The 15,500-nt window shown below is 36.9% G+C and overlaps 1 protein-coding gene across 1 annotated transcript; it reads left to right on the top strand.

Annotated features, from left to right (window-relative positions):
- Positions 1-1,878: 1,878 nt before the first annotated feature.
- On the top strand, positions 1,879-14,573 carry DHDDS (dehydrodolichyl diphosphate synthase subunit). Its single transcript, XM_072421490.1, has 9 exons — positions 1,879-1,965; positions 3,690-3,764; positions 4,606-4,722; positions 6,118-6,260; positions 9,283-9,399; positions 10,082-10,183; positions 10,701-10,815; positions 12,515-12,622; positions 12,749-14,573. Exons 2-9 carry the CDS (start codon positions 3,702-3,704, stop codon positions 12,980-12,982), a joined length of 999 nt encoding a protein of 332 aa, XP_072277591.1. The 5' UTR covers positions 1,879-1,965; positions 3,690-3,701; the 3' UTR covers positions 12,983-14,573.
- Positions 14,574-15,500: the final 927 nt, after the last annotated feature.

Raw genomic sequence — 15,500 nt, 5'->3', positions numbered from 1 at the left:
GAGTGATCAGAAGGGGAATACGGTATGAATGGCACATGAGTGATCAGAAGGGGAATAGTACAGTTTTTGGTTCAGAATCTTTTTTTTCTAGATTTTCCTTATCTTATATGCCGGAGCGTCTTATACGGCGATAAATACGGTATGTTTATCTTCTGTTTGTCCTTTACTGACTTTGCATTGTGTTACTTCTCTCGCATGACACCTAAACCGACCTCTGCCTGGAACCCTGACTACTTCTTTGTCTGCCACCTTCCCTGACCCCTGCTTGGATACTGACTACATCTCTCTGCCTGTTGTCTGCCTTGACCTCTGCTAAACTCTGACCCTGTTTCTGCCTGACCTCTTTGCATACCTCACTTATCTTGTTTTTAATTTTGACAAGTCTGCTATCTTTTACCTACATTCAATTCACACACCCTCTTGTTAAAAGAGACACCTATATTCTTTTCTTATACAGTGTACTTGTCAGGGAGCTGGTCATTTCACAGGTAAATCAGTAAATTAGGAAAATTTTTCTATGTAACTACGTCATGCATTTGAGGCCCATGCTGGTGCTGTTAGCATTTGTCTTCAGGCTTTTACCTTAGAATCATTGTTTTTGTCTTTCTTCTAAATAAAGTGCTTTCACAGATATATAGGTTATTTTGCTTTTAATGCATATTTTTAAGCAGTGGTGCAGCCATGACCCTCTCCCTTCTATTCACTGCTGACAGACTGCTAGCATATCTATTCATGAGATAAAGTAGAGTCTTCCATAACACAGGCTTTGTCTGCTTATCCCCTCTGTCTGTTGAAACAAACAAGTCAAGCAGAGAGTAAAGCTGGGTACACACGTGCAATATTTGTCGTTGGAAAGGATCTTTCACAATCCTTTCCAACAACTAAGGACTGTATGATGCATGAACGAGCATTGTACATACAGCACCATTCTGCTCTGTGGAGAGGGGAGGGGGAGAACAACAGAGCGGCACCCCACTGCGCTCTCTCCTTCACTTGCATTATGATTGTTCGTCGCCCATTGTCCGTGAATCCGCCAGGACGCTTGTTCAGGAGATGGGCGCTGTACACACGCCAGATTCTCGTCTGATATCGCCCCTGAGCCGATTATCGGACGAGAAGCATTGGATGTGTGTACGTAGATTAAGAGAAAATGAAAGGAGTCTAAAAAGAGGGACTATTGAGTGGAAAGAGATTTGGTTCCCATGAAGGACCAGTCTTTCTACATGAAGCACATCGAAGACTTGCACTTCATGGTCTTATGGCCATAAACTATTTACAGTATGATATTTCAGATCAATTAAAGCGTTAACAAATCAATGAAAATATATTTATAATGTTGTTTGGGCAGAATGTTGATTAGTCAAGGTGTTTTTTTTTCTCTTTGATGACTGGTCAACCATTGATTTGTGTTACAATGTTTTATTAAATATAATGACACAAATGATCATAATACCAATCATATATCCAGCAAGTGGATGCTTGGTTGAATACTTGTACTCCATCGCAAGAATCTATTTAAATTATTCTTGATTATGATTGTAATATCGATTGAAAATATTATGAATAGAGCAAATTGTGCTGTGTGTGCCTAGAAAAAAACATGCTTGTTTATATACAAGTTTATTATTACAGGTTTCAGCCAGCCTTTTACTTTATTAAAGTATAAGAATTGTGGTAATCCCCCATCATGCTTTAATAAAGTGAATTAGAATGTTTTGTAATCTGATTAGAATGTTATTTTACTGCCATGAATAATGAACGTGACGATTCAATACTGAACGACTAATAGCGCAACGCACAGCTCCCTCTAACGGCTGCTCTGGGACAGTTCATTTAATCCATTTAATCTAGAACACGAGCAGCTCGCTCACGTCTAAACGTCATCAAAAAAGGCCAATGATGTTATAGCGCTGCGCCTGCCGGCAATGCGGAAGTGTTTGAGGTGCTAAAGGTGATGGTGATTGGGTAAGGGCTATAGATTGATTGTAGTAAGTCAGTTTTATAAAATATCTATATGTGTAATAGAGATCAGAAGGGGTCCGAGGTCTGGTTTGTTATCTATCCTTATGTTTACATATATATATTAACATTTTGATATGGGAATAAGAACAGCAGGACATATGTGTAAGTAATAGGTTCATAGAGTCTTAGCAGAATCCCCAGAATAAGGCAATAGATTCATAAGATTTGATATTACTTCACCAATCTGCTAATGTATTCTGGTGATTCTGCTTTAGCCACATGAACCATTCCAGCTCCATTGAAGGGGGTGGGGGTACTTTTGAACCCCTAAACAATTTGATGCGTTAAAGTTGATTTGTACTCAAGGCACTTTTTGGATCTTTCTTCTGGAGATGCTTTTCTTGGGTTACCTTGTTTAAACATCAGCAGGGCCAGTGAGATGTTTAGAGATATGGATTTGTGTTGGTTTTTTATACTCCCACACCCCCTAAATATTTCTTTAAAATATGGGGAGAGATTGTGTAAAGTGAACCAGTCATTAGGGATACCATTGCTGTTTTATGGAAAATGCTAGTTGCCTGGTTGTTATGTGCCCTTGACTTTAAAAGAAACCTGTAAAGAAAGAATCTTAGGAAAAAATTAAAATTCAGGAAAATAAGTAAAATGACTGACCATCACTTGCAAAGTGCTAATTGCCTGGTTGTCATCCTGACCAATCATTGCTGTCTGAGCCATAGACCTAGAACACGTGTAGACAGAAGATATCTCTTCTAATACCCATTTACTGCTTGCCTGGTCAGTTCGCTGATTTAAAGCAGAACTAAACATAAAACAAAAAACTTACACTTACCTTAAATCCTTCAGGTCCCTCGATGGGCACTGGTCCTTGCCACGATCCGGTCCCGCACTGTGATAGAATTCCTCTTTGTCCTGGAGCTTTTTCTCCCATCTTCAGTCTCCTTTTCCGTCTTCTTCTTGGCACTGCGCAGGTGCGAGATTGGGTGATGTAGCCTGCTGTCAAGGGGGAAAAAAAGAGAGCCGACCTCATGCTCACGTGAGATCAGCATCTAATTCCCTTATTAGAAAAAATGCCCCTTCTGTGCATGTCCAAGATCAGGTCATGCGCAGAAGGAGCACCCAGAGCCTTCTGGGATTCGTGACAAAGGTATTCCAGGAGGCTATGCACTCCCATTCAGTCTTGATCGCTGAGGCGAGGTGCTGTACCCTTAATTATTTTTTATTAAAAAAAAAAAAAAAAAACATTTTTCCTTTACATATAAGGGTTGTCCACCTTTTTATGTAAGGTGAAAATCTTGAGTTTAGGTCCACTGTATGGAGACCTACAGGCACGTAGTAAGCATTTTGAAGGAGGAGGCCAGTAATGGGAGCCACTTTATCTCTTTTGAAGTAACTGGGACACCAAAACATTTTACCTAATTTATTTATGTTCACATTTTTTGTTTTATTTAGGTGCATAAAGCAGTGAATTAAGAGCAATGCCCTCATACATATACTGTGACAAAAACTGGATGTTGATGCTGTTTATTCTACACCATTTTTATTACGTTTTTTATGTGGTTTATTCACAAAATATTTAAACATTTTTCCAAATGAAGCTTATTTGAGCTTATATGTTCTTTTGTCTTTCTAGAATGCTTTATTAAACCGCATTTAGGTTGTGACATAATTATTTTTAGCTCTGCTAACTACCTAATTTTATCTTTAAGCTTTCCGTCATCATGTCTTGGATTCGTGACAAAGAGCTGTCATTGATTGAAAGGCTATGTGCAAACGTTTTGAAGGTAATGAAGCATCTAATCCAGCCTTTCTTAACCCTATTACCATGAGGAAACCCCTTGAAATAACTTTCATGTCTTCAGGGAACCCTTGCTTTATTAATATATGCCATCCTTGCCCATACATGACACTATTTAGAAACACATGTAAACTAATTTGTCATTTGGGGCTCTGTAATACCCGCCATGTGAAACTGCTGCTGGCAGCTCCCTGGTACACAGCAAACTGCTGCCCCACACTCAGGAGTGGCAAGCTACACTATGGCTTACCGGATTTGTGCATGGCTGCGTTGTTTTTTTGGGAACTGCACATGATCTGCTGCATACAACTTCACCCTCTTCACTTGAGTGGGAGAGGTTGGAATCACAGTTAAGCCCCTAGCAGAACACTGCGGCTCCCCACTGGTCTGAAATGGCCCTTAGTGTCGCTTTAATACAGCAGTTACACTTAAAGCGTACCTAAACTCAGAATTTTCACTTTACATAAAAGGGTAGACAGGAGGCTCTTGGACGCTCCTTCTGCGCATGCCTGAGCATCTCGGGCATGCGCAGAAGGAGCCTTTTTGCGCAAAGAGAAAAATTTGCCGATCTCACGCTTGCGCATTGGAATTTTTTCTCATCCTACTTCACACGATCTCCCGCCTGGGTCAGGTGATGTAGGATAAAGAACAAGAACAAGAAGGGAAGATGGCAGCATCCGGAGCCAAATTTACCACATTTGCTGTTACTACATAATTTAATTTTTTCTTGTGTAAATCCCTTCTTTCCACATATAGTAAAACAGTTATCAGTGAAAGGTAATGATGACTGATCTAACTTAGTCTTGTTCTCTGTTTTTTTCTAATAGGCTGGTCCAGTGCCAAAACATGTTGCATTTATAATGGATGGAAACCGCAGATATGCACAAAAATGCCATGTGGAGAGACAAGAGGGCCATTCGCAGGGATTTGAAAAACTGGCAGAGGTTAGAAAAAGGATCACCACAAAATATGAGCAAGTTAAACATTTACTAAAATCCTTTACTTTTTGTTTAGGTTCTGGAGTTTAGAGATATGAAATCTCAGAAGATGCCCTGTTTTTTCCCTGTAAATATGACATGTAATAATTAAAAACATTTTTGCAAGTGGTCCCTCTATGCATCAACATAGCCTCAACTGCAAACAATAACACTCTTCTGTTTGAAACAATTGGGATCCTGAAGTCTAATCACAAATACACAAAACTGTTCTTACAGGGAATAAATGTGTTTTAAATTGCACTGCGATAGTAAAACTTACCATCAAATAGTGGAAATGGAACAGGGGAAATCTTTACACTAAACTGGTTACAGGTTACTAAACTGAATGATCAAAAGTCTAGAATTTTAAAATATATGTAAATCTTAACAATTATTTCACCTGTTTGGTCTGTTTAATGTCATTGAAAAAGAATTCCTATATTTGTTTATTAAGTGCAAAAGGATAACAGGCAATCCTTCTACAAATCCAACACAAGTTTCTGTACATTCTGCAGTGTTTTCTGAATGATATATTATTATAAACCCTGACCAGATAACCTCTGTAAACATTAAACAGCCTACCTACGGTATAGAGATAGGGGAGGTGCTCTGTAGCCCTACCACACTGATATTGTATGAAGAGTAACCATTGTTGCCCTAGGAAAGAATGTGTGTTAATGGCAGAAAAATCTGATAAAAATTATAACACTGCAATTCCAGTCTGGTAATTTAAATATTAGGTGTTCCTAACATATTGCACATCCTGTAACCTAAAATAATCATTGTGGTCACTGGGCAGCAGCAAGGTCAGTCATATTTCATAATATGTTTACTTATTCTTACTAGACATAATTAGGAAAGAACTATTGTTTTGTGGATGATATCACTAATGGTCCTAGTAGTAAGGACATCCTTAGTGACATCACTGGCTATTGTCGGGGTACAGTAAACAATACCGCTATTTTAAGATTATTGAAGATTGATAATAGCTTAGACTAATAAAAAAAATATATATTTTGATTCTTCTTTTTTTTTAATTGTGGTTTTCTTGGTTAACCGTATCCTTTTTAATTCCTGACCTCTTTAATCTCTAGAATGTCCTATATTGTGGTAGATATACTGCTTCATTACTGTATATAAATCATTGCATGTAATACATATATTTCAGTGGGCAAGAAGCAATCAGGTTTTTGTTGCTAATTTGTTAGTAGTATTGTATTATTAATAATAAACAGGATTTATATAGTGCCAACATATTACGCAGCGCTGTACACTATAGTTTTTTGCTATATCCTAATCACAAAGTATGAAAGTGATCAAGTATGAAAGTGAACAAATCTCTTATTTTTTCCCTGTCCATAGACACTACGTTGGTGTCTAAACCTTGGTATTTGTGAAGTGACGGTTTATGCTTTTAGCATTGAGAATTTTAAGCGTTCAAAGGAAGAGGTGGAAGGCCTGATGGAACTAGCTCGTCAAAAATTTACCCGTCTTCTGGAAGAAAAGTAAGTTCTGGGGCTGCAGAACAGAATAGAAATAAGGGGGTAGATTTTAATATCAACAGGATTTTACATCGAGGAAATAGCTATTGAACACAGTGTTTTTCTATTATTTCTAATGAGGCATTTGACTTTAAATTTACCTCAGATGTCGGTAACAACCCAAGTAGTCCACACATACAAGGAAATCGGAACAAAAATGTATGTTAATGGTAATAAAGTGGAATGGCACAGGGAATAAGTGTTGAACGTGCTTACTAAAAAAATATTTATTCCTCAGTAGAAAGACCTTTGTTGGTAATGACAGCTTCAAGACGCCTCCTGTATGAAGAAACTAGTCTCACACATTGCTCAGGTGTGATTTTGGCCCATTCTTCCACACAAACTGTCTTCAAATCTTAAAGGTTCTATGAGCCTCTTCTGTGAACTCAGATCTTCAGTTCTTTCCATAGATTTTCAATTGGATTCAAGTTGGGTGATTCACTGGGTCAATCTAGCAGCTTTATTTTCTTTCACAGAAACCAATTGAGAATTTCCTTGGCTGTGTGTTTGGGATCAGTGTTTTCCTGAAATGTCCACCCTCGTTTCATCTTCAGCATCCTGGTAGATGGCAGCAGATTCTTATCAAGAATGTCCCAGTACATTTCTCCATTTATCCTTCCCTAAATTATATGAAGTCGCCAGTACCTTTTGCTGAAAAACAGCCCCACACCACAATGTTCCCACGTCCGGACTTTACTGTTGGTATGGTGTTTATTGATTGATGTTCAGAGCCATTTCTCCTCCAAATATGTTGTCCAATGACATCCAAAGAGTTCAGTGTTCTCCCCAGACCCTTTTAGCCAGGTGCACCACCCGGCACTTTTCAGTAACCTCCTAGATGTTTTTGAGTGGTTACTTAAAATTTGGGTCAAAATACAGGGGCTGGCACCCGGCTTAAAAAAATTTTGGGTTGAACATTGAGGTTCAAATTTCATCTAATCTGACCAGACTTTATTCTCCCAGTGTTTCACTAGCTTGTTCATATGTTGTACATCAAACTTTAAACGAGCTTCAACATGCTTTTTTCTTCAATGGTGAAGTCTGGTTTTGGCCAGTTTAGGCTGAAATGGTGTTCTTTCCACTTCTGGATTATGGGCCCAAGGGTGCTTACTGGAAGCATTTAGAAGCTTAGAATTACATCTGTAACCAATGCCATCAGTAGGTTTTGGAAGATTAAAGTTTGAATGTCTTGAAAATGCTCTTTGCTTTTAACCATCATAAGATGCTTCTTGTGTGCTACCCTGTTAACGAGAAACCTTTTTATAAGCCATCAATTAGGACTAAACCAGCTGATATTATTTACACTGTTAGGGGGCAGATTGCTTTGTGAATACTGACAGATTTCAGCATGTTTCTTGTATTTCCATGCCTTTTGCACTTCCTTTTTGTCATGTGTTCACTAAATTTCTGTGCTGTTCCACTTTATTACACACAACTTATATACTTTTTTGTTCCAATTTCCTTGTATGTGTGGATTACTTGGTCTATTACTGACATATGAGGTATATTTCATGTCAAATACCTCATTAGAAATATGTTTACTGAGAAAAACGTTGATGTGTTGAATACTTATTTCCCCCACTGTATATGAAATATGAGTTAACAATACAGATGTATTGTTCTAATCCATATATGGTGCAGAATTTGTTTTTTGAAAAAGCATTTATTAGCATAATTGTATTACATGGTATTCATGCATCCTAATAGCACATGAGCAATGCACTGACCTCTATAAATTATGGCTGAGCAAGGTGCTGGTGGGGAGGGTTTGTTTGCCTAATTAAAAAACTCGGTCCCTTTTTGCTTTCTCTATGAGGGGTAAATGTTGGAAAATGACAAAAAAATTATTTTTTAGGATTTCAAATTATAGACTACATATAAGCTTTTTTCCTGTTACAAATTTGGAAGATAGATATAGGTGTGAAATAGATTGAGGTAAAGATTTAAAGTCGCAGTTGCTGTTTAGGTACTAATGACTAATTACGAAAACCCTGGTGGGAGTAAATAAACGGCTTTTTTTTTTTTTTTTTTTTTTTTTTTTTTCTTTTAATGGTACCTGATTCTCCAAGCAGTGTTTTTATTGGTTTTCTGAGTGCCTGAAATATAGATTCTGTGCTAAAAAGGTAGTATTGCTAGTGGTCTTCTTGTGGCTGATCTTTCCCCATTACCGACTTAGCATACCTTGATCTGCACAGTGGGCTCTCCAAGGCTGGAGAGGATACAATTTCATCAGTGAAGCTGGGGGATCCAGCAAACCTGGAATGGATTTCTTAAAAGTCATTTTCTAGCAAATGTTTTCAATCCTGGACCAGATCTATTCCAGGTTTGCTCGATCCCCCAGCTTCACTGATGAAAGTATATCCTCTCAAGCCTTAAAAAGCTTTATTAAATTATGGCCAGTATCTCAGTGCAGAGAGGGCCATCTTAGTAGAGGAGCAGGGCTCCTCATTAAAGGGCTGCATTCCTGATTACTGGTTGTATCATAACTGAGGGATCAAGCAGCAGAAGAGGTGTCGGAAGACCAGGTTAACAACAGAAATAAAACAGAAGCAGAAAGATGCTTGATTTGCCATTAGACACATTGATTTCCATAGTGAGCAGCACAAAAGTGACACTTTGAAATATCCCCAAATTTTGGAGATTCACAGTCCCAAGAACAGTGCTTTAAAAAAGGATCATACACGGTAGAGTTACAGATGTTAGGCTGCAGAGCAGGATTTCCTAGGCACAGAAAGTACACTGTATTTTTTTTTTTAGCAGGAATTCCAGATAAAAGGTCTGGAACCTGCATAAATTCTGTATGATCTCAGAAGTACTGGACAAGCATTGTGCAGTATTTCTAAGCAGGAAGTCCACATCTGCAATGACCATACATGTCACTTATATTTTAGATTTATATGATATAAGCTGATTCAACTAATCTTTTTTAAAAAGGTTATGTAAAAAAAATGAATTATTTATTTTTATCCTGGCTTTCTGTTCACAGAGATAAACTTCAGAAGCATGAAGTTTGTATTAGAGTACTGGGAGACTTGACTTTGCTTCCACTTGATATCCAGAAACTTATTGCACAGGCTGTCCTGGAAACAAGGAACTATTCAAAGTGAGTATTTACCTTTTACTAATAATTGATAACATCCTAATGCTGTAAACCTCAGTACTGACTTTCCTCACTGTCCTGAAATGTGTACCTGTCATCTGCAACCTTTTTTGGGATTTTGTTTTATGAGCAGTAGGGTATCCTGTGTAACAAGAACATTGTCGTTATAGCTTTTAAAAGGTCATTGTCCTGAGGGAGGGTGGAGGATGTATGTTTATTACCTTGCTTCAGATTTGTTACACAGTCCAAATGTCCAGTAATCCCTAAAGATGTTTGAAGTATCGGAATTACAACAGTTCATTTAATCTAAATTGAATTTGTTTTTTTGTTCCTCCAAGGCTTATCATGTAGTTTACTGGAAGTTCAGTTACCTAGATTACGTACCTGGTCAGTGTCACAAAGTAATGCTTTTATTGCTGTAAAACCCAAATTACCACTATCAAAACAGTTGCAGAAGATGGAGAAAGTTTATTTTGTAATCGCAACAAACTGAATTATCCTGAGAATGTATTTATTTTTACCAGTCCTATAAAATATATATTTGCATACAAAATTCATGTTTGTTCATATATTGTTATGTTTTCTTTAATAATGATCAAAACAAATTCTAACGCAATATTGTGTGCCCATAGTTGTCTTTCTTCTAAACAGTATGTGTAATTTTTTTTTTTTTTTTTGGCTATAGATGTTTTTTGAATGTTTGCTTCGCCTACACATCCCGGCATGAGATAAGTAATGCAGTCCGTGAAGCAGCCTGGGGAGTCCAAGAGGGACTACTAGACCCCAGGTATCTTTCAAGAATGTTTTAAATCGCAGCTTTCTATGTGTGGCTTTAGATAATCAGAAAATGTGAAATTAATGACAATTATTCAATTTTATCTCCATGCATATGCTTCTAGTAGGGTAAAGGCTCTTATCCATGTTTTTGAGGAAATGTATGCATTATAGGTAAAAGAAAATGGGAAAATATTCAGGGAAAAGCTATAGGATCACTTTATATAATTATGATACCCTAACACTAGGAATGAATTTGAAGAAGCTCCAAGTCAATCCCAGTCACAGTTTAAACAAAGCTGAGGGGTATTGGCATTGCCATATTATTCCCATACCATGAAATACTTGGATGTTTCTCTTTGATCTTGGGAGTGAAGTAAACAGCACCATGCTGTGTGGGCCTACTTTAAAGTATTTTTGTTTCTTAGCTCTTAGCAACAAAGAGGCACACGAAAGCAACATTTCATTCACAAAGTACGTAGTTCGAAGTAGAAAATCATGCAAAAATTTAATTTTCTTTTTCTTTTCAGTGATGTTAATGAAAATCTTCTGGACCATTGTCTGTACACTGCAAATTCTCCAGACCCTGATCTCCTTATACGTACATCTGGTGAAGTTCGTCTCAGTGATTTTCTGTTATGGCAGGTCTGTTCTTGTACTAGTCTTAAAAAAAAAAAAAAAAAAAAAAAAAATATATATATATAATTTTTTTTAGTATTCTATCAAGTGAAGCTTGATATAGTATTTAAATGGAAGAGTGTACAGACCTTTTGTCTGTACATGCACTTTGAAAAGTAATGGGCTTCGTTGCATCTAAAATGTGACCTATTTCAATGTTTTTATTGTGTTTTTTTTTTTTTTTTTTTAAAGTAAATTGACAACTGTAATAAAAAGGGTGACAATAGCAATATTAACAGATAGACCAACATGCCTCATCAACTTACAGTTTATTCAATTGCATTGTTTTCTGAAAAATAAAAGTGGAAAGTGCATAAGATCATAATATACAACCGTTTATGCCCTAAGGCCAGACTGATGAGAACTAGGGAGGAGAGGGGGCAGGAACATGGGGGAAAGGGGGTAGAAGACTCTAAATAGAATTTACATTGCGTAGAGATACCCATCTAGTAAGATCTATATTCCTTCCAGGGATCCCAAATAGCATCAAGTTTTTGTATAGTTTTATTGAGTATGTGCGTTAGCCTATCACTAACCATAATCCAGTCCATTTTCGCAAAAAGTGGGTCTAGCAAAATCACCATAGATTTCCACGATTTAGCCAAAGTGATGCAGGCAGCCAACAGGATAAGTTTTATCAGTTTAAGGAATGTTTAGGCATACTCTGTACCTCCCTATGTAAAACCCTGGAAATTATCAGGAATACCTCTGAGCAAAAGTTCTGAGCTTTAGGGCTGGACCACCACATATGAGCCATGGTGCTCCTGGCATCACAACCCCTGAAACACATGGGGTAGGTAGAAGGATGACATTTAGAAATTCTGTCCGGCACCAGGAACCATCTAAGGATAACTTTATAATTAGCTTTCACTATTGAAGAGTTAAGCGAGATTTTAGATGGGAGAAAAGGCCACTACTTCATTCCAGTATAGTTATTTTTAATTGATATATTTATTGTTGCATAGGGTTTGTGTTTAAATATGTGTTGATGTCTATCACTAAGAGATTTATTTATAACAAAAATATTTAGTGAATGTTTCAGCCTTTACACAAAAGTAGCAAAAAATATCTTATTTTATTTTTTTTACATATGTAATGTGTTATTCTCCGATATTTAGCTTGTGTTTTTTTTTTTAACTGTTTAAAAATTTTGTGAATGCGTTAAAAAAAACTTGTATAGTGATGACAAGCATTTCCAGATCTGGTCTAAGTAGATGGTGGAGAGAAAATGCCTATAAATGTTGCATGCAATACTGCCACCTTCTACCGCTTAAAAATCAAACTATTCCAATGTTAACCATTTTTGCAGTTTTAAGCAGAATAAACTACTAATGTGAACAAAACATTAGGTGATGTTCAGACTGACGGTGAAGTTGCAGTGCAGTTACCACTTCTCACACTAGTGATACATTTAGCATCCATTCACAACAGCCCAATAGAGAATGAATTGGGGCTGAAAGTGGGTACTGAAAATTTATGGGCAATACTCCTAGCAAAAACAGCCAGTGAGAACACTAAAATGATCATGCCATTGCCTTAAACAATTAGCTATGTAAAATGTATAAATTACTGTATTCCCAACCAAAAATTAGAAGATATGAACATGGGCACTTTGGAAAGAGTTTGCTTTGTGCTCTTTTTCTTCAGCCTCTTGTTTCTTCTACAGACGTCACATGCTTGTTTGGTGTTCCAGTCGGTTTTGTGGCCTGAATACACTTTTTGGAACCTCTGTGAAGCTATCTTGAGATATCAGTACAATCACAGTGCCATCCAGGTGAACAGGTTTTCTTATTGCAGTATTAAACTATTGCAGTATACTCTTTGTATTCCTGTAACATTGTTGTTGTACTCTTTTTATTTACTAACAAGTTTCATTTCTGCTCATGTTCTCTACTTGCAGAAATCACGAGACCTGCATAGCAAGGAACTGGCTAGGCTTCAAAAGGAAAGTGATCTGGATTGGGTTCATAAGAAACTGTGGGGTGTAGAGCATAGTGATGAAGAGGAAAAGACAAAGGCTTATCAAAGACTGCTGCAGCAATGCAGAACAGAGCGAGAAGAAAGGACACAGAATTTTGTACAAGCACTAGAAAGGAAAAGAGGAGAATTTCTGCTGACATTATGTGCCAGTTAGATGAGACAAAAAAGTGCTTGGTCTGTAGCAAAATTTCTCAAATCCCCTCCTCAGGCATGCAAACAGGTCAAGTTTTGACAGTTTCCTTAATTTATGTGTAGGTGTAACTGCTTATATCAGGAACTGTTTAATTATGCTACTGCTTTCCATAAAGGAATCCTTGAAACATGACCTTACCAGTGTTATCTGTGGATTGGAGTTAGGAAACATTAGAGCCTAACTAAACCCAAAATTAAACAAGGCAAATTCTAATAGCCATCAGGCCGGTAACAAAATGCAAACCGTGCATAGACGCAAATTGATGGGCATAATACATGTTTTATGTGTCAAATATGCATGTAGACTGAGTTAAATTCTATTTCCACTGATCACCTATGTAAGGTTGTGGGATGGTAATCCAGGTATACCCATGTGACACTAAAAGTTTAGGAGCACTAAATGCCAGACTATTTCTCAGCGTGCCCCTATTACAGAAGAATCTGTGTGTCTGCATGAGGAGGGTTACGACTTGTTGTCACAGAAGGTAGGTGGTATACAACTGTAGGACCTCAGTGTTAAAAGAAAAAAAATGTAGGAGAGTCTATGTGGATGGATGCATATCTACACATTGAGATTTTTACATTTGAAAATGCATGTTCAGAGGTAATACATACTAATAAGCATGATCTTTAAGAATTTACTTTGTCTAATTGTGGCTTTAGTTTGGCTTTAAAATGTATCTAAAGCCAAAACGGTTTGTTTTGAATAGAGTAGGGAAGATGTAGCAACACTGTTAGGTCACTTTTTTTTTTTTTTATTGCTTTATGTTTCCCCAAGGGGGGGGTGATCACCCCCTGTTTGTCCTAGTGGCTGTCATCACTAGGATGGGAATTTAGGGAATCCAAAATGTTAATTTGTCACTGGAACAGGAATAAAGGGGTGATCTTTCAATTGGTACCTTTTGCAGTGACATCCTAATTTTCTTTCTTTATTCAAAACTAATAGTAAGTTGTTGGCTTTAAAAATACTTTGAGGTGTCTTTATTAGAACTTGGACAAGAATACAGCTTACTGGCCAATCAGGTTTTATCATGTAGTTAAAACTAGAGATCTGGTAAGTATGTCAGCAGTATGCTTGCTCCAGCTCTCATCTAGATGTGATGAAGGTAAAATGTCATACCTAAAAAAAAAATCCTAGAACATGCTGCTGTAAACATTCTGTACATAAAACTTGTTAAAATATGTCCATAAGACCAACCATTCACTGCCCAATTTCTAACAATAAAGCAACAGATTAGAGCATTGCTAATGATAATTTTGGTGGTGTAGGAAGGAATTATGAAAAATGACAGTAAAGAAAGGGTTTATATAGCAACTTTGTTGGAAGATGTCCAAAAGTGGTCATTTTCTTTTTTTATATTAATCAAAATTTGAGATTACAAAAATAGTCACAGCACCTATGAGTACTCATTGATTGGTATATTATTGGGCAGTATCCAGATCTTTCATGGAACTCATATTGTGACCATCTTTTGCAGGTAATTGTATCTACGTATGGTAGATAAACTCCACATGAGGTTGTTAAAAATTTGTTAATAAATGTTTAATAGCTAGTTGGTCTACTTGGTGCTTATTGTATACACTGCATATATTTGTTAATTGATGATGATATTGATTGATGCTTTGAGAAGTTAGATAGTGAATCCAAGTACCACCACCTCCTCAAGAATCACAGTGGATGCAGGTTCTGTCTGCAACAATGGAATTATACAGTACCAGTCAAAAGTTTCGACACACCTTTTAATTCGACGGTTTTTCTTTCATTTTATTTTCTTCACTGACATCTGAACTAAAATATAAAACATAAGCAAACCAGAGTTACACTTTTTCATTTAAAACATAATTCCATATTTGTTCTTTCATAGTTTGAATGTCAGTGAAGAAAATAATAAAGAAAAAGATAAAACCTTTGAATGAGAATGTATTCTAAACTTTTGACTGGTTCTGTATATTTCTTGCACATATTACCTCTGTGTTTCTCCCAATGCTTTTTTTTTTAGCTAGGTGGTTCACCTGACTGGTTCTAAGGGTGGCTTATTGGTACACTACTTTCTTCCTATTTTTCAGCAAACAGGTGGGTGGGGTAGGGCTATCATGTATAGATAGATGTACATAGTGATAAATCAGGGAGTCATGCACGCCATGGTAAATATGGGAAGGTTTGCGTCCTATAAATATAAAGATGAACTCGTAAGGACATGGGCAATGTGAAGTCATGTATAGATGTTGTGTTTTTTGTTTTATAGTTTTTAGGAAACAAATACCAGATGCCTGACATACTACCTACCCCTAATCAACTGATTCCTCTTTACTCTATCTTTGAAATGAATAAGAGCAACTAAAGCCGTTTTGGTGGTGTTCACTAACTTCCATGATAACCACTGCAAGTCTTGCAATTGTCTGTTTTTAGATGTTGTTTAACAAACTCCCACTTCTGTTTAACGCCTGTCATTGTCCAGTATAAACACACTCAAAGGCAG

This window comes from Pyxicephalus adspersus, chromosome 1 (genome assembly GCF_032062135.1).
Source record: "Pyxicephalus adspersus chromosome 1, UCB_Pads_2.0, whole genome shotgun sequence".
NCBI lineage: Eukaryota > Metazoa > Chordata > Amphibia > Anura > Pyxicephalidae > Pyxicephalus > Pyxicephalus adspersus.
This window is presented reverse-complemented; position numbering and strand designations above follow the sequence as displayed.

Coding starts and splice junctions, on each gene's coding strand:
- DHDDS (XM_072421490.1), top strand. CDS start 3,702: ATGTCTTGGATTCGTGACAAAGAGCTGTCATTGATTGAAAGGCTATGT. Junction 6,261..9,282: donor ACCCGTCTTCTGGAAGAAAA/GTAAGTTCTGGG, acceptor TTCTGTTCACAG/AGATAAACTTCAGAAGCATG. Junction 9,400..10,081: donor GAAACAAGGAACTATTCAAA/GTGAGTATTTAC, acceptor TTTTGGCTATAG/ATGTTTTTTGAATGTTTGCT.